This window comes from Delphinapterus leucas, chromosome 7 (assembly GCF_059928025.1).
Source record: "Delphinapterus leucas isolate spDelLeu-1000000601 "Yukka" chromosome 7, BTC_Dleu_Yukka2, whole genome shotgun sequence".
NCBI lineage: Eukaryota > Metazoa > Chordata > Mammalia > Artiodactyla > Monodontidae > Delphinapterus > Delphinapterus leucas.
Genome location: NC_143135.1, coordinates 9,047,147 through 9,062,902, shown reverse-complemented (window position 1 = coordinate 9,062,902; position 15,756 = coordinate 9,047,147). Strand labels below are relative to the sequence as shown.

Sequence of the window (15,756 nt, the reverse complement as noted above, 5' to 3'; positions counted from 1 at the left end):
TGCGAGAGGTAAGCTGATCCCCACCAAGCGGGCAGCAAAACTAACGCAGACGCCGAAGTCTAAAGCATCAATGCATTCGTGTAAATGCAAGTGCTCGGAAACTCAGGAGTAAACAAGGGAATGCAGACGCTTTCCTCGAGAACATGGTTATTAAAACGTACACCGAACCATACCCACCCCGCAAAGCTCCCAAGAGCTGTTGCTTTAAGAAGCGCGAGTCTTCAGCATCACGTGACCTCTGGCGCCCTGAGCCTTTCACAGCGCCATCACAGTGACCAATCGGGTAGCGGGAAGTCTTTTGGTGGGCGGGAACTCCTCAAGGCGCTCGTCGATTGGCTGTGTTTGTAGAGGGCGGAGTCTGAGCGCCGAGAGAGGGAATTAGTGCGAGCTGAGTGAGAGGGCGCCAGCGCCGCCGCCACCACCGTCGCCGTCACAGATACCGCCGTCCCGGTAACCGCCTTCGCCGTGCCGGAGCCCTCAGGTGAGCAGGCCCTCGAAGGCCCGTCCTGCTGTGGACCGCGCGCTCACCGGCCTGGGAGCCAGCTCCGCTGGGGGCCCGCCCCCTTCGCTGACCACGTGACCCAAGTTCTGTAACCTCTGACCTCCTCCCCCGTACCCCACCACCTCTAGATCTGGCGTGAAGCGAGGCCGGGTGGGAGGATTCGCATCACGGAGACCGGTAGAGGTCAGTTCTCACGCCTTGTTAACAGTATGGCTAGTGGCTGAGGATGTGGAGGAGAGGAGGTTGAAGAGCGGGAGACCTTGGTCGGAGCCCGGACTTTGTGGATTGTAATGTGGGCACGTAACAGGGAAAACCCCTCGGCGCCTTCCGTGTGGGCAGGACATCGTGCTCCCATTTTACAGGTGGAGAAAGAAGCTTGACAATTATCCGTTGGCGGCTTTCCAACGCCTCGTTTCCTGGCTGGGAATCCAGGCCTTGTTCCCCACACAGCCCGTCGCTCCTCATGATTAGAACGATAGTTGAGTTCTTGCTCCCTACCCAGGTAGTGGTCGCCGGATGATTTTGGGAAAGTCATTTAACATTTAACCTCTTTGAGCTTTGATTTCCTTGGCTGTGAAATAGACATAATACTTACATAATACCTATCGCATTGTTAATGTGGACAGAATGAGGCGTAAGCCATGTAAAGCACTTAGCTCGGTGCCTCGGGCATAGCATGTGCTTAGAAAAATCGCTATTCTTTATTCGTTTTTTCAGCAAGTGTTTATTGAGGGCGTGTTATGTGCAGACGCAGTGCCTGACGCGGGGGATGCAAAGGTGAGCAAAAAGGCATGATGATCCTTGCTGGCATGGAGCTTACAATCTAGTGGGGAGGTAGGTGTTAATCGGAAAGTTACACAAGTGTATAATTACAAACTGTCAACTGCTTTGGGAGGTAAAGTACAGGCCCATGGTGGGGGTCTGAGAAGAGTTCCCCGAGCAAGCGACATTTGAGACTGACATCTGAAGGAGCGACTAGGAGCTCAGTGGACAAAGGGATTGGGGGTGGGGGAGGAGAGCGTTTCAAGTCCAGGAAACAGTGTATGAGTGTCCTGAAATAAGGTGTTTTTGAGGAAATGGAAAGAGGCCACGGGTATGCAGAACACGAGAGAGTGGAAAGAGGTGTTTGCAGATGTAGCCACACATGCAGGGCCTTGGAGCCATGGTACAGGTTAGTGTTTTATTCCAAAGGCAATGAGGAGCCATTGGGAGAAATGCTGCAGGGAGACCAGGTAGGGTGCCCACTGGATTTAGGGACCTGGAGGTCACTGGTGACCCACTGAGCCTTGTCAGAGAGGAGTGGTGGGGCAGTGCCTGGGTGGGTCACCGTGAAGCTGGGTGGGCGTCGCTGCCCATGGTGCTGATGCCTCACTTTGGTCCGTGAGGGCCAACCTTCTAATTGTGGGCTGTGCTGTTTTCGTGCCTTCTTATTCTGCCATATCCTGTGAACGGAAGAGCAGGTTTCTGCTTTTAGGGCTCATAGCCGAACTGGGGACGACCAGACACATGGGCAGAAAGCCCAGCTACTAAAAGCCTGACAGTCCCAGATGGCACATGGGGCAGGAAGAACTCAAAGGACAGGCTGCTTCTGCCTTAGGAAAGAAAGAGGAGGGTGTGGGGGCTTGGAGTAAGGTGGGGGACAGACCAGCCCAAGCCCTGGCAGTGGGGTGCAAGGTAGGTTGGAAGACACGAGGCAGCCTTACTGGGGGGACGGGTCAGCTTGATCAGCTGTGGGGATTTGGGACCAAACATGGTATGCTGAGCCAGGGAGCTGGGACTTTCCTTTTAGGAGTGGTGGAGAAGTATGGAAGACTTTTGAGCAAGGGACTATGGGGGTAAAAGTTTTTTCATCAGTGTTTAGTCCGTAGCAATTGTAGCAAGGATCAGAAGGAAGAAGGCATGAAGTTTTTGTTTATTATTAGTGATCGTAACATTTTCCATTTGTGTAGCGTTCTAGACCCTGAGTTTCTGCTACCTCATTTCCTTTCATCCTCACCTCAGCCCTGTGAGTTAGGGAGGGCAGGGATTATTGCCACTATTTTCCCAGGGCTCAGACTGATGAGGGTCTCAGCGGGTTCACATCGGAGGTGGTAGAGCAGGGCTGGGACCCAGTTCTGTGCAACCCAAGGCCAGGCAGTTTCTCAGGTGGCCCTGTTGTCTGCCCTCTGGTCCAGCTCAAGTCCGTTTCTTGCTCTGAGCCTCAGGTTTCCTCACCTGGACACTCAGAGCCATCGTGACTCCTTGTTCAGGGATTCTGGAGCAAAGAGCAGCAAGACTGGTTTCGAGGGCCTTGAGTCCGGCTCACAGGCTCTGAGGGAGCCTGGGCTGGCCTTTCACACCTCCCTCCCCACTCCCAGTTCCATCGGGGCCATGTCGGAGCGAGAAGAGCGGCGGTTCGTGGAGATCCCTCGGGAGTCCGTCCGGCTCATGGCAGAGAGCACAGGCCTGGAGCTGAGTGATGAGGTGGCGGCCCTGCTCGCAGAGGACGTGTGCTACCGTCTCAGAGAGGCCACCCAGGTACACTCCCCCTCTCCTTGTCCCTCCCTTTGACTACCCCCTCCCCCGGGGGTTTATTCAGCAAGTATATGTCAGGTACCTACTCCCTGCTCAGAGGGAGTGCAGTGGAGGCTGTCCCCGCCCTCTCCAGAGCCCGCTTCCAGCCCGCTGGGCTTCCAGCGAGCAAAGCGCTTGCTGGGCGTCTTCTCGTGTGCTGCTCACCACATGCCTGCTGGGTGGGCCAGGCAGGTTCATAGTCACATCCTGCACATGAGAAACTGAGTCACAGGGAGGGGATGTGACGTTGGGAGTTGTTTGCCCCCTGTTTCCTGTCCCTTGACTGACTCTGTTCCTCGGCTCCCAGAATAGCTCTCAATTCATGAAACATACCAAACGGCGGAAGCTGACTGTCGAGGATTTCAACCGGGCCCTCAGATGGAGCAGTGTGGAGGTGAGTGGGGTGCCGGCTGCAGAAGGCTCGGTTGGCACGAGCCCTCCTGCACGCCCAGCTCGGGGCTGGCAGTGCAGCGAGATGTGAAGACCCAGTGCACACACGAGGGAAGGTCACAGCCACCACAGCACATGTGCTGGGCCCAGCCCCCAAGGGCCAGGAGTTCAGAGAGGGAGAGGCGGCCACGGAGACCAGGAGGTTAGGGAAGGTTTCTTGGAAGAGATGGAACTTGAGCTGAACCTGAAAGGGAGGCTGGGATTAGACTAAGTCACAAGGAAAAGAGGGCATTCTGGGTGAGGGAGGAGCCTGAGCACAAGTGTAGGGGTTGGAATGTCCTGCACAGTTGTTCCGGGGCAGTGGGTCCAGGGAAGAAGAGGGGAGGGTTAGAAGAGAGGAGGGTTTTCAAAGTTGGGCAAGTGTGAGGTGGAAGACCAGCGGCCTGTGGGTGGGGTTCTGAGTCCCTGTGGATCCGTGAGGAGGGACCACATGCTACTCCTTGACTCAGCGAATACCGGATGCTCCGGCCAAGTTCCCAGTGAAGGGCCTGGATCCCTGGGCATCCCCCCTCTTCTCAGGACCTCTGGACTTCCCGCAAACATAGGCTTCGTGCCCTGGTTGGTAGAGCACCTCTTCCCTCCCTGGATTCAGCCCAGTCATCTCTTCACTCAGGCTGTGTGTGGTTATGGGTCCCAGGAGGTGCTGCCCCTGCGCCCTGCCAGGGAGGGTGAGCTCTACTTCCCCGAGGACCGAGAGGTGAACCTGGTGGAGCTGGCCCTGGCCACCAACATCCCCAAAGGCTGCGCCGAGACAGCTGTGAGAGGTGACCGCCGGGGTCATGCATGGGGTGGGGACAGGAGTTGGGTTGTCGGAGGAGTGGTGATGGGCTGGCTGGTGGATGGGGCGGAACTCAGAAGGGTGGGTGGTATTACAAGGGGCCGAACCCCAGGCTGACCCATCTCTCTGCTCTGGTTCTAGTTCATGTCTCCTACCTAGATGGCAAAGGGAACCTGGCCCCTCAAGGATCGGGTAAGGGGCAGTGTGGGGAATGGGCCCTCTGCCTGGATGTTCCTCCATCAGGAGCAGAGGGTGGTGCCTCTACACCTCTGAGTCTTCACCTGACAAGAATTTTCCGTGCCTAAGGGGTGCCTGCCCTGAGTGGGCACTGCTCCCTGCCCAGAGGCCTCAGAGTTGGGAGATAGTGTCCCAGACTTAAGACCGATCATGATGCCATGTTGGGTGCTAGTACAGAAGTCTAGGCAGCTTGCTGGGGTCCCTGAGGTGTCACACTTCCAGGGTCTGCTGAACGGAGCTTCACAGAGCCTGAGGCTTATGACCTTGGAACCTGGGGACTAAGCAGGAGTCTGCCCAGCAGAGGACAGGTGGGAGGCAGCGTACAGAGCTGGGTGTGGAGAGCTTGCAAGGTCAGGGCTGAGCAGGCTGCTCAGAGGGGCTGGCGACGCTGTGCTCTGGGCGTCCTGTAGGAATGGGCTCCTTGTGGGATTGTGGGAATGGCGGTGGTTGTTGGGGGGAGGCGGGGAGGCTGGGAGAGGGCAGGGCTCCACCCTGACCACCTTCTGCCCACCCTCTGGCAGTGCCCAGTGCTGTGTCTTCACTGACTGATGACCTTCTCAAGTACTACCAGCAAGTGACTCGGGCTGTGCTGGGGGATGATCCACAGCTGATGAAGGTGAGCACGTGGGCCTGAACTGGGGCACAAAGTCCAACTTTCAAATCCTCATGGAATTCCTTCAGATGCCTCCTTCTGTCCTCTGAACACTGAGTGACTGATGTGGGCAGAAGCTGCTCTTGGTGGTGGCGTGGTGCTCTGTGGCTGGCCCTCCGCCAGCGCTGACTCCTCTTCCTACTCTAGTAGGAACCCTTGTTCCTTAGGGAATGGGCAGCTCAGCAGGGCGCTGTGGGGGGCTCAGGTGGTCAGCTCCCCACACCTTAATCCAGAGCCCACCCTTTGGGGCATCTGTTGACCTGGAGCCACATGGGGCATCCACATGGTAGCTTTCATTTGCCTGGACTTGAGAGGGAAAGAAGAGGAAGTAGAGGGAGCCAGGTTAGGGTGCTTGGCCAGACCTCATGCCAGCCCTGCTGCTTTAGCCTCTTGGGCTCCACAGGGCCCGCTGGACAGCACCTGTGCCAGGCCTCTTCTGTCCAGAGTCAGACGAGGACTAGTTTGATGGTCTGCTTGGCCATGTGGCCTCTCTCTGTTTGAGGGTTTTACATCTTCCATGTCTCGCTGCTGCCGTTGTTTCCCTTGCAAAGTTAGGACTGTTGTTACTATACTTCCTGCCTTAGAAACTTGGCTGCTGGTCCCCAGGCAACAGTGCAGTGGCTGGATGTGGGGCCTGGGAGCTGAGCTCCTTCCTCTCTAGCTGCTGTCCGCTTTCCCAGAACCTGAACTTAGGTCTTTATCCAGAGGAGTTGGAAGGGCACAGGTGGTGGAGGCTCAGGGCTAAGATGGTTTTACTCATTTACCTACTCTCTTTTTTCTGCTTATCAAAGTAATACCAGGGGACTTCCCTGGTGGTCCAGTGGTTGAGAATCTGCCTTCCAATGCAGGGGACATGGGTTCGATACCTGGTCGGGGAACTAAGGTCCCACATGCCGCGGGGCAACTAAGCCTATGTGCTGCAACTACTGAGCTCACACGCCACAACTAGGGAGGAGCTGTTATGCCACAACTAAGACCCAATGCAGCCAAAAAAAAAAAAGTAATACCAGCATATGTTTATAATAGAAGTACTGTAATATAAAATCATGCAAAGTAGAAAGTGAAATTCTGTAGAATCACCCACTCAGCCTTCTTTTTTGTATGTGTAAACTATACATAGTTTACCATCAACCAGTGGTAGTATACTAAACGTCTGGTTTTAGAATAATTGCTTTACTCAGTTAGAAATATGTTGCACATTTAGGTTGCATTCAGTTTTTTATTATTACATTACAGACAGTGCTATCTGTATGTGGGTATGTGTGAGTGGGTTTCTTTTGTAGTGGGTTAAATCTGTAGAATTGCTGAGTCACAGAGTTTGAACGTTTAAAATCTTACTACATAGGTGCTAAATTGTTCTTTAAAAAGTAATGTCAGTGTATACTTGGGGCTGGTGGACAGTGCAGCGTGGCCCCTTCCACTTCAGGTCGCCCTCCAGGACTTGCAGACCAACTCGAAGATTGCAGCGCTCCTGCCGTACTTTGTTTATGTGGTCAGTGGGGTAAGTGGGGTTTATGTGGTTTTGTGGGGAGGAGATGATGCAGCAGCCTCTAGGGCTCACGGCAGGTGCCACCAGAAGAGCAGGCTCTTGTGCGCCCTTGTGTCCCCTAAGCACCCCTCTACTCCCAACAGGTGAAATCTGTAAGCCACGACCTGGAGCAGCTACACCGGCTCTTGCAAGTGGCACGGAGCCTAGTTCGGAACCCACACCTCTGCCTGGGGCCCTATGTCCGCTCCCTGGTAGGCAGTGTCCTCTACTGTGTCCTGGAGCCACTGGCTGCCTCCATCAACCCGCTGAATGACCACTGGACTCTGCGGGATGGAGCTGCCCTCCTGCTCAGTCACATCTTCTGGTAGCTGCTGGGCCAGTGCTGATCAAAGGGCAGGACTGCTGCAGAGCTGAGTGGGTTGGGGTAGGAGATGGGGTGAAACTTCTGGCTTTGAGGCTCTATGTTGAGAGGTCGGGAGTCTCTTCCCTTCGATCTTCCAAGCTGGTGTGCCGTGAACCCGGGGATTCTGCAAATGGGTGACGAACGTGCCAGGGGTTTGGTCCATCAGCCCTCAGGTCCTGGGCCTCTCGGCCCAGACGCCTCTTTCACTCACCCAAGCGTGCCATACAGGTGCTGTTTTCTCTGTGTGCTGGGACTTGAGTACAGCTGGGCAGTGCTGTGCCTCATTCCCCTGACTGAATGTTGCTCCCGCAGGACTCATGGGGACCTTGTAAGTGGCCTCTATCAGCAGATCCTGCTCTCCCTGCAGAAGGTCTTGGCAGATCCTGTGAGGCCTCTCTGCTCTCACTACGGGGCTGTGGTGGGGCTGCACGCCCTTGGCTGGAAGGTGAGGACCCTGGCTTTTCTCGCAGAGCTGTAAGAGCTCCCATTTGTAGTTAGAAAGTCTTTCTTGTCCAAGAACCTGTCATCTCTCTTCATTTTTTTAGGTCTTTCACTGTCTTTCAGGATCCTTTCATAATTTTCCCTGAAGAGAACCTACAAATACTTTATTCAGTTTATTCCTAGATTCTTGCTTTTATTTATTTATTTTTTTTGCGGTATGTGAGCCTCTCACTGCTGCGGCCTCTCCCGTTGCGGAGCACAGGCTCCGGACGCGCAGGCTCAGCGGCCATGGCTCACGGGCCCAGCCGCTCCGCGGCATGTGGGATCTTCCCGGACCGGGGCACGAACCCGCGTCCCCTGCATCGGCAGGCGGACTCTCAACCACTGCGCCACCAGGGAAGCCCTCCTGCTATTTTTGATACTGTTGTAATGGTGTCTTCTTTTCATGGTATTAATTTCTTACTGGTGTATAGAAACACAATTGACTTGTGTATGGATTCAGCTACTTTATTAAACTATCATTTTTAACTGTGGATTATGCTGGGTTTTTAAGGTAGATCATATCGTGCAAATAATGACAGCTTTGTCTTTTTTAAACCTTATGCCTTTATATATACTTATTTATTTATTTATTTATTTTTGGGGTACACGGGCCTCTCACTGTTGTGGTCTCTCCCGTTGCGGAGCACAGGCTCCGGACGCGCGGGCTCAGCGGCCATGGCTCACGGGCCTAGCGGCTCCGCGGCATGTGGGATCTTCCTGGACCGGGGCACGAACCCGCGTCCCCTCCATTGGCAGGCGGACTCTCAACCACTGCGCCACCAGGGAAGCCCGCCTTTATTTTTTTGAATTCTCTCTTTTTTTTGCGGGGGTGGGGACACACCACATGGCTTGTGGGATCTTAGTTTCCTGACCAGGGATCGAACCTGGGCCCTTGGCAGTGAAAGTGTGGAGTCCTAACCACTGGGCCACCAGGGAATTCCCAAACCTAATGCCTTTAATTTCTTTTTATTATTTTATTGTTAGGATCACTAATATCATTTTACATATGATGATAATGGGCATCCTTGTCTCATTTCCGATTTTAAAAAAAGGGTTAACAGTAACCTTTCCTATTTAGCCTGATGTTTACTTTGTGTGTTTATAGATAGATACCTTCCTCAGGTTAAGGAAATTTTATTCTTAGTTTTATTATTACTTTATGTTAACTTTTATCAAATGCTCTTTCTGTATCTTTTGAATTGATCCTAAGGTTTTCCTGCTTTTATCTGTTAATGTGATTAATTGTATACATAGTGGGTTTTTGGTTTTTGTTTTTTTTTGTCTGTATCACACAGCTTGTAGGATCTTAGTTCCCCAACCAGGGAATGAACCCCAGCCCCAGCCGTGAAAGCGCTGAGTCCTAACCACTGGATTGCCAGGGAATTCCCTATACAGATTTTCTAATAGTAAACCATCTTTACATTTCTAGGATAAACTCAATTTAGTCATGCTATAGTCTTTTAAAAAATGCAAAACTTTTATTGGAATATAATACATTTTTTATATACTGTTGGCTTTACTAAAATTTTATTACTTTTTAAATTATTATTTATTTTTGTTTGCATTGGGTCTTTGTTGCTGTGCATGGGCTTTCTCTAGTTGCAGCGAGCAGGGGCTACTCTTCGTTTTGGTGCGTGGTCTTCTCATTGCGGTGGCTTCTCTTGTTGTGGAGCACGGGCTCTAGGTGCATGGGCTTCAGTAGTTGTGGCACATGGGCTCAGTAGTTGTGGCTCGTGGGCTCTGGAGCGCAGGCTCAGTAGTTGTGGCGCATGGGCTTAGTTGCTCCACGGCATGTAGGATCTTCCTGGACCAGGGCTCGAACCCATGTCCCCTGCATTGGCAGGCGGGTTCTTAACCAGAGAAGCCCTTTACTAAAATTTAAAATGATTTATCTCTATGAGTGAAATCAATCATTAAGTTTCCTCATGTACTGTCCTTACATGGTTTTAGTATCAGGGTTATACTGGCTTTATGGGATGAGGTAGGGAAGGAGTATTTATTTTTTATACTTTTTATTTTTAAATTAAATTTTATTTTATTGAGACGCTCTTTTCCTTGAGTGTCTGTCGACTGTAAATTCTGGCATGGTGTTTTGTGGTTATATTTTTAACTACTATGGTTACAGAATTATTTGAGCTTTCATATTTTGTTTTTAAAGATCTCTTTATTTCATTTATTTTTGGCTGCGTCGGGTCTTAGTTGTGGCAGGCGGGATCTTTCGTTGCGGCGTGTAGGCTTCTCTCTACTTGTGGCACACGGGTTCCAGAGCGCGTGGGGCTCTAGTTGAGGTGCGTGAGCTCAGTAGTTGTGGCACAGAGGCTTAGTTGCCCCGCAGCATGTGGGATCTTAGTTCCCTGACCAGGGATCAAACCCACACCCCCTGCATTGTAAGGCAGATTCTGTACCACTGGACCACCAGGGAAGTCCCAAGCTTTCATCTTTCCTTTTTTTTTTTTTTTTTTTTTTTTTTTGCGGTACGCGGGCCTCTCACTGTTGTGGCCTCTCCCGTTGCGGAGCAACAGGTTCCAGACGCGCAGGCTCAGCGGCCACGGCTCACGCACGCAGCCGATCCGTGCCATGTGGGATCTTCCCGGACCGGGGCACAAACCCGTGTCCCCTGCATCGGCAGGCGGACTCTCAACCACTGCGCCACCAGGGAAGCCCGCTTTCATCTTTCTTGAATCAGCATTAAGTTTTATTTTTCTAGGAACTTGTTAATTTTATCAACATTTTCAAATTCTCAGTCTGTGGCTAACCAAAGAACTTATCCATATAAGCCTGTCACAAACGTCACCTGCTCTGTGAAGTCTTAATTGCTTTCCCCTAAATTAAACATAGGATTTTAAATTATATAATCAGAGTCCAGGTCTCTGATCAGTTGTTTGTTTTTTGCGGTACGCGGGCCTCTCACTGTTGTGGCCTCTCCCGTTGCGGAGCACAGGCTCCGGACGTGCAGGCTCAGCGGCCATGGCTCACGGGCCCAGCCGCTCCGCGGCATGTGGGATCTTCCCGGACCGGGGCACGAACCCGCGTCCCCTGCATCGGCAGGTGGACTCTCAACCACTGCACCACCGGGGAAGCCCAGTTGTTTGTTTTTGCACAAGTGGTTTGAACTGAGTTCCAGGTTGCATCTATGCCAGGACATTATTGGCTGTATAGGGTAGCAGCTGGCCACTAAAGTTCTCTGTTACCAGGGGGCATTACTTATACCCTCTTAGCCTTTGGCACATACGTCAGTGATAGTGGGGTCAATTTGTATTGGTTTTGTATGTCTTTGTACCCGATCTTTGTTCCCAGGGCTTAATTAATTAAGGCTTGGGCATCCAGGAGCTTCCAAACGGTGGCTGAATATGCCAAGCAGGGAATTTAGGATTGAGCCCTAAATTCAGTACCGGAGATAAAAGTAGATCTTTCAGGGGAAATGGTACTTGGGAGGCGATAAGCAAAAAAGAGGCACTCACTGCATTCTTCTCTCCCTTCCAGGCAGTAGAGCGAGTCCTGTACCCACACCTGTCCACTTACTGGACAAATTTGCAGGCTGTGCTAGATGATTATTCAGTATCGAATGCCCAGGTTAAAGCAGATGGGCACAAAGTCTATGGAGCCATTCTGGTGAGTGCCAGCCCCTTCCAGCCTCTCCTCCCTGCATGAGCACAGCAGCTCAGCGGGCTTACTTTGGAACACTTGATAGGCCCAGGTTCCTCCTATCCTAGTCCCCCTGCTCTTGCAGGTGGCCGTAGAACGACTGCTGAAGAGGAAGGCCCAGGCAGCAGAGCCCAACAAGGGTGGGCCAGGCAGCAGGGGCTGCCGCCGCTCAGACGACCTGCCCTGGGACAGCCTTCTCCTGCAGGAGTCTCCCTCCGGGGGCAGCGCAGAGCCCGGCTTTGGGTCTGGTCTCCCGCTGCCGCCAGGAGGCGCGGGGCCGGAGGCTCCTTCCCCTTCGGTGACCCTGGCGGACATCTACCGGGAGCTCTACGCCTTCTTCGGTGACAGCTTGGCCACCCGCTTTGGCACGGGTCAGCCCGCGCCCACGGCCCCGCGGCCGCCTGGGGACAAGAAGGAGCCGGCGGCCGCCCCGGACTCGGTGCGGAAGATGCCGCAGCTGACCGCCAACGCCATGGTCAGCCCGCAGGGCGACGAGAGCCCCCGGGGCGGAGGCCCCCCGTCGGCCTCTGCCCCCACCGCCTCTGAGAGCAGGCCGCTGCCGCGCGTGCACCGGGCGCGGGGGGCGCCCCGGCAGCAGGGCCCGGGCGCCGGCACCCGCGACGTCTTCCAGAAGAGCCGTTTCGCCCCGCGCGGTGCCCCTCACTTCCGTTTCATCATCGCCGGGCGGCAAGCAGGGAGGCGATGCCGCGGGCGCCTCTTCCAGACTGCCTTCCCCGCGCCGTACGGGCCCAGCCCGGCCTCCCGTTACGTGCAGAAGCTGCCCATGATCGGCCGCACCGGCCGCCCGGCCCGCCGCTGGGCGCTCTCGGACTACTCGCTGTACCTGCCGCTGTGAGGCGGCACTGGCCCCTGTGAATAAATCCCGCGCCCGGAAGTGACGTCTCCGCGCTCGTGGGTCGCGCCGGATGAGGCGGGGCTTGGGCGGTTGGCTCCCACGGCGGCGCTTCCTGGTGACGAGGGAGCCATGGCTCTCTCTTGGCTGCAGCGCGTCGAGCTCGTGTTCTTTGCTACCGCCTTCGTGTGCGGAGCCGTGGCGGCCGCGGCACTGACTCGGACCCAGGTGGGGCTGTGGGACGGGGCCGGCCGTCGGGCCGGGTCAGCGGGGGCGGGCAGGCCGATCCTGACACGGAGAGTCCGCTGCTGTCCGGGCCGGGGGCGGGGGCGGGGGGGGGCGGGTTCTGGCGCGCTGCTCCTCTCAGCCGGTGGGCCGGGTGGGGCTGGTCGGCGGCGGAGTTGCATCGGCGGTAAACGCGCTCTGTCGATCCGTCCGCCCAGGTCATACTCTGGCCAAAGGAACGAGTCCTCAGGAGAGTCTTAACAGCATGAGATATAGCCCGGCCTGGTGACTCCCTCTGCATAACGTCACCCTGGCTGTGAAACAAGTTGGTGCAGGGCCCCCTAAATCAGACACTGTTGTGCTGAGCTACTCCAAGAAATAAAGCTTAGCGTAGTGGAGATGACCACACTAGCAAATGGTTGCAACAGAATGTGTTAAATGGCAAAATAGTGATGTAGCAGAAGCCAAACGTTTAGGCCGAGTGTTTATCGCAGCCAGGCAATCATGTTAATAAACAGGTTCATTTAATCCCTATAAGTAGGCGCTATTACGCCTGTTTTACAGATCAGAAAACATCGGAGATAGCTGAAGGTCACACAGTTCTGGTTCTACTCTAGGATTTCTGCACGAGGGGAGACCAGAACTTGTGAGGCAACTCTGAAGCTCTTTGTATTTCATACCTACCGCCTATTTCCTGATCCTTCTGGCCACTCACTGCAGGTTTGATTTCCCCAGAGGACTCATTAATCTGCTGGCCCAGAAACAGGAACTGACAGTGCACAAATAACTCCCTAGAGCGGCCCTGGTCTAGATTATCCCCAACACCTGCCATGAGCCTGCATCCAGAGGCACCAGCCTGCAATCTAGGACTCAGCAGCTTCTTTCCACAGGGCTCCTTCAGTGGCAGCTGTCCCCTGTATGGTGTGGCTGCCCTGAATGGCTCCTCCCTGGCCTTGTCCCGACCCTCGGCCCCATCTCTCTGCTACTTTGTGGCTGGGGCCTCTGGCCTGCTGGCCCTCTACTGTCTCCTGCTTCTGCTCTTCTGGGTCTACAGCAGCTGCATCGAGGATTCCCACAGGTGACTGCCCACTCCGAGGGCCGGGGGCTGAGATGGGAGGAGTCCCACCTCAACCACAAGGTTTATTCTCTCCCTCCTTATAGAGGCCCGATAGGGCTCCGCATTGCACTGGCCATCTCAGCTATAGCCATCTTCCTGGTCTTAGTGTCTGCCTGCATCCTTCGATTTGGCACCAGTTCCCTCTGCAAATCCATCATCTCCCTGAACATAACTAGGTAATGGGAGGGGGAGGGAAGCCTGGCTGGGGCTGACTGGCTACCTTCCCTCTGTAGAGGGGATCCTATACACCCCGCTTTATATCCCCATCAGTTCTCAAAGGGGCACTGGAGCACAAGGGTATTTAGGGTATGTCTCCCCTTTCTCACAACTGTCTCTTTGACCTCACAGCTGCTCTGATGCCCAGAAAACTCCATGGATACCCCCTGGAACCGCTCTGCAGTTTTACTCCAACCTACACAATGCTGAAGTGAGGTCCTGGGATATGAAAGACTGGGTGGAGATTGCGGGATACACAGATTCACACAATGAGTCATATAACACAATCTGCAGGTGTAGGAGTCCTCACCAGTGTACTCTGAGCTTGGCCCACCAGTGAGGGGCTGAGAGGAGCTGAAGGCTTGACGGCCTGACAGTGAACAGCTAAGAGTGGTGTGTGGGTGGAACTGGATTCGAGATGGGCCCACTCCTCACACTCCTGTTCCTGTCTCCCACAGACCTCTTCTTGGGTGAATCTGGTATTGTGGTGCGTGGTCTTGGTGCTCCAGGTCGTGCAGTGGAAGTCTGAAGCCACTCCATACCGGCCTCTGGAGAGGGGGGACCCTGTGTGGAGCTCTGAGACAGATGCTCTTGTTGGGCCACGCCTTTCCCATTCCTGAAGACTAACCAAAGAGTACTCCTGCCGCCAGACTCCGTGCCCAAGTGCCTGCAGTCCTCTTGCCCCCACATGGCCCACACGGCTGGGAGCCTGAGTTTTCCCTCCAGGAGGGAAACATGATTAACAGACCCCCTCTTCCTACAGCTGTTTTTGTACCAAAGTATTATATTACTTTCTTTCTTCATCTCAGTACTGAGTTCTTGGTGTAAAGCACTGTAGGTAGGGTGGATGGGAGTAAGGAGTGAAGGCGAAACAGGCATGGATCAAAACTTTGAGGTACTGACAGGTAGCTGCCCTTGGGATGACTGCTCCTTTATTTGCTGTTAATGAATTTGGGGCCTCTTGTGTGACCCTGGTTGTCACCCCATTCCCTAAGGTTCAGTTTTGATTCCCCTCTGGGAGGGGTGAGTGACCTGAGGTGGTTTCTTCACAAGCTACGGTAGGCACCCACAGTGTTGTCAAAGAGTTTCGTGTTGGGGAAGTGTCCAGCTTTGTCCAAGAGGAAGTAGAATCGTCGGCCTTTGACCTTCAGAGGCAACATGGCAGGGACTTCACCCCGGTGGGCCATGCAGGATACTTGGTCCAAGGGAACTGTAAAATGGGCACCCCAGCCAAAGGGGGCATGAGTGGTGAGGGTCACTTGCTTCCCTCCAGCCTGTAGCATCACTGAGCGCACAGAGCGGAAGGAAAAGAGAAGACCAGCACCAAGTACCAGGGTACCTGCAGGAAGAGCAAAGATTGGGGTTTTCCCTGGAGAGCTAAGAAGCAACCCTTACCGTGTGCCCCCAAATAATAAAAAAAAAAAAAATTGTGATGATAGTAACATTTACTAAGCTCCTCCTATACCCCCATCATGTATTAGTCATTCCTCCCAAAAGCCTTAATAGATACTCACACCCATTTTAAAACAGGGTCCAGAGCGTAAGTACCAACTCGCTCAAGGTCACAGAGTGAGAGGCAGACTTCAGCCTGAACCTGTACGAGGGCTTGGCGCTCGGGGACGTCCGACTCCAGTGTACCACACACCTATGAGGGTGGCCTGTCCATCCTGGAGGGTCGGGAGCCCCTTACTCTTCTTGCCCAAGCGGAGAGGATTGTGCCCGCCCTCCTCGACCCATGCCGGGAAGGCAAACCACACCTTACCGATGGCGCCGCAGCCGACGGCAAGGCCGTAGCGCCAGAGCGCGGAGCGCAGGTCCAGGCGGCCGCGGCCTGGGGACTCGGCGCCTGGAGGCCGAGTGGAGGCCGGCGGGCGGGCCAAGGCGGCAATGGCTAGGGAAGCCCAGAAGACGCCCTGGCCAGCGCAGAACAGCCCGAGGACGGCGAAGAAGCGACCCCCTTCGTGCTCGAAGAGCAGCACGTCCCGTGGCGGGGCCACGTCATGCAGAGCCCTGCGCGCGGCAAGGGACTGCAGCGTTAAGAACGGCCGCACACGCCACCGCCGCCCGAGAGCCGCCATGCCCCTGAGCGGCGCCGCTTCCGGGGCGGGACTTCCTGCCGCTGGCCCCGCCCCCGCCCCCTCGGAGTGCATCTG

At 54.5% G+C, this 15,756-nt stretch overlaps 3 protein-coding genes across 9 annotated transcripts; 2 read left to right on the top strand and 1 right to left on the bottom strand.

The window, feature by feature from the left end:
• Window positions 1–339: 339 nt before the first annotated feature.
• On the top strand, window positions 340–12,165 carry TAF6L (TATA-box binding protein associated factor 6 like). 6 transcript variants are annotated; one of them, XM_022591716.3, is made up of 14 exons: window positions 340–481; window positions 631–685; window positions 865–1,004; window positions 1,220–1,279; window positions 2,860–3,019; window positions 3,363–3,449; window positions 4,119–4,269; window positions 4,425–4,475; window positions 5,042–5,136; window positions 6,599–6,673; window positions 6,805–7,025; window positions 7,377–7,509; window positions 11,031–11,159; window positions 11,278–12,165. In XM_022591716.3, exons 4-14 carry the CDS (start codon window positions 1,272–1,274, stop codon window positions 12,046–12,048), a joined length of 1,881 nt encoding a protein of 626 aa, XP_022447424.1. In that variant the 5' UTR covers window positions 340–481; window positions 631–685; window positions 865–1,004; window positions 1,220–1,271; the 3' UTR covers window positions 12,049–12,165. The 6 variants fall into 6 exon arrangements, with proteins under 6 accessions (XP_022447424.1, XP_022447428.1, XP_022447425.1 ...); XM_022591720.3 differs by having other exon boundaries at window positions 1,220–1,336; XM_022591717.3 differs by lacking the exon at window positions 631–685.
• TMEM223 (transmembrane protein 223) lies at window positions 11,922–15,716 on the bottom strand. Its single transcript, XM_022591724.3, has 2 exons — window positions 15,366–15,716; window positions 11,922–14,942 (listed from the first exon to the last, which is right to left on the bottom strand). The coding sequence occupies exons 1-2, from the start codon at window positions 15,679–15,681 to the stop codon at window positions 14,650–14,652; spliced, it is 609 nt and encodes a 202-aa protein (XP_022447432.1). The 5' UTR covers window positions 15,682–15,716; the 3' UTR covers window positions 11,922–14,649.
• Window positions 12,110–14,406, top strand: TMEM179B (transmembrane protein 179B). Of its 2 annotated transcripts, none has more exons than XM_089914655.1 (5): window positions 12,110–12,273; window positions 13,161–13,348; window positions 13,432–13,563; window positions 13,736–13,841; window positions 14,062–14,406. In XM_089914655.1, the coding sequence occupies exons 1-5, from the start codon at window positions 12,178–12,180 to the stop codon at window positions 14,221–14,223; spliced, it is 684 nt and encodes a 227-aa protein (XP_089770781.1). In that variant the 5' UTR covers window positions 12,110–12,177; the 3' UTR covers window positions 14,224–14,406. The 2 variants fall into 2 exon arrangements, with proteins under 2 accessions (XP_089770781.1, XP_022447433.1); XM_022591725.3 differs by having other exon boundaries at window positions 12,115–12,273; window positions 13,736–13,814.
• Window positions 15,717–15,756: the final 40 nt, after the last annotated feature.

Excerpts from the sequence above, each read along its gene's own strand:
- TAF6L (XM_030763783.2), top strand. Across the intron at positions 4,476-5,041 it reads CCTGGCCCCTCAAGGATCGG|TGCCCAGTGCTGTGTCTTCA; the intron begins GTAAGGGGCAGT and ends ACCCTCTGGCAG. Across the intron at positions 7,510-11,030 it reads TGCACGCCCTTGGCTGGAAG|GCAGTAGAGCGAGTCCTGTA; the intron begins GTGAGGACCCTG and ends TCTCCCTTCCAG.
- TMEM179B (XM_089914655.1), top strand. The coding sequence starts at position 12,178 with ATGGCTCTCTCTTGGCTGCAGCGCGTCGAGCTCGTGTTCTTTGCTACC. Across the intron at positions 12,274-13,160 it reads CGGCACTGACTCGGACCCAG|GGCTCCTTCAGTGGCAGCTG; the intron begins GTGGGGCTGTGG and ends TTCTTTCCACAG. Across the intron at positions 13,349-13,431 it reads TGCATCGAGGATTCCCACAG|AGGCCCGATAGGGCTCCGCA; the intron begins GTGACTGCCCAC and ends CCCTCCTTATAG.
- TMEM223 (XM_022591724.3), bottom strand. The coding sequence starts at position 15,681 with ATGGCGGCTCTCGGGCGGCGGTGGCGTGTGCGGCCGTTCTTAACGCTG. Across the intron at positions 14,943-15,365 it reads CGTCGGCTGCGGCGCCATCG|GTACCCTGGTACTTGGTGCT; the intron begins GTAAGGTGTGGT and ends CTCTTCCTGCAG.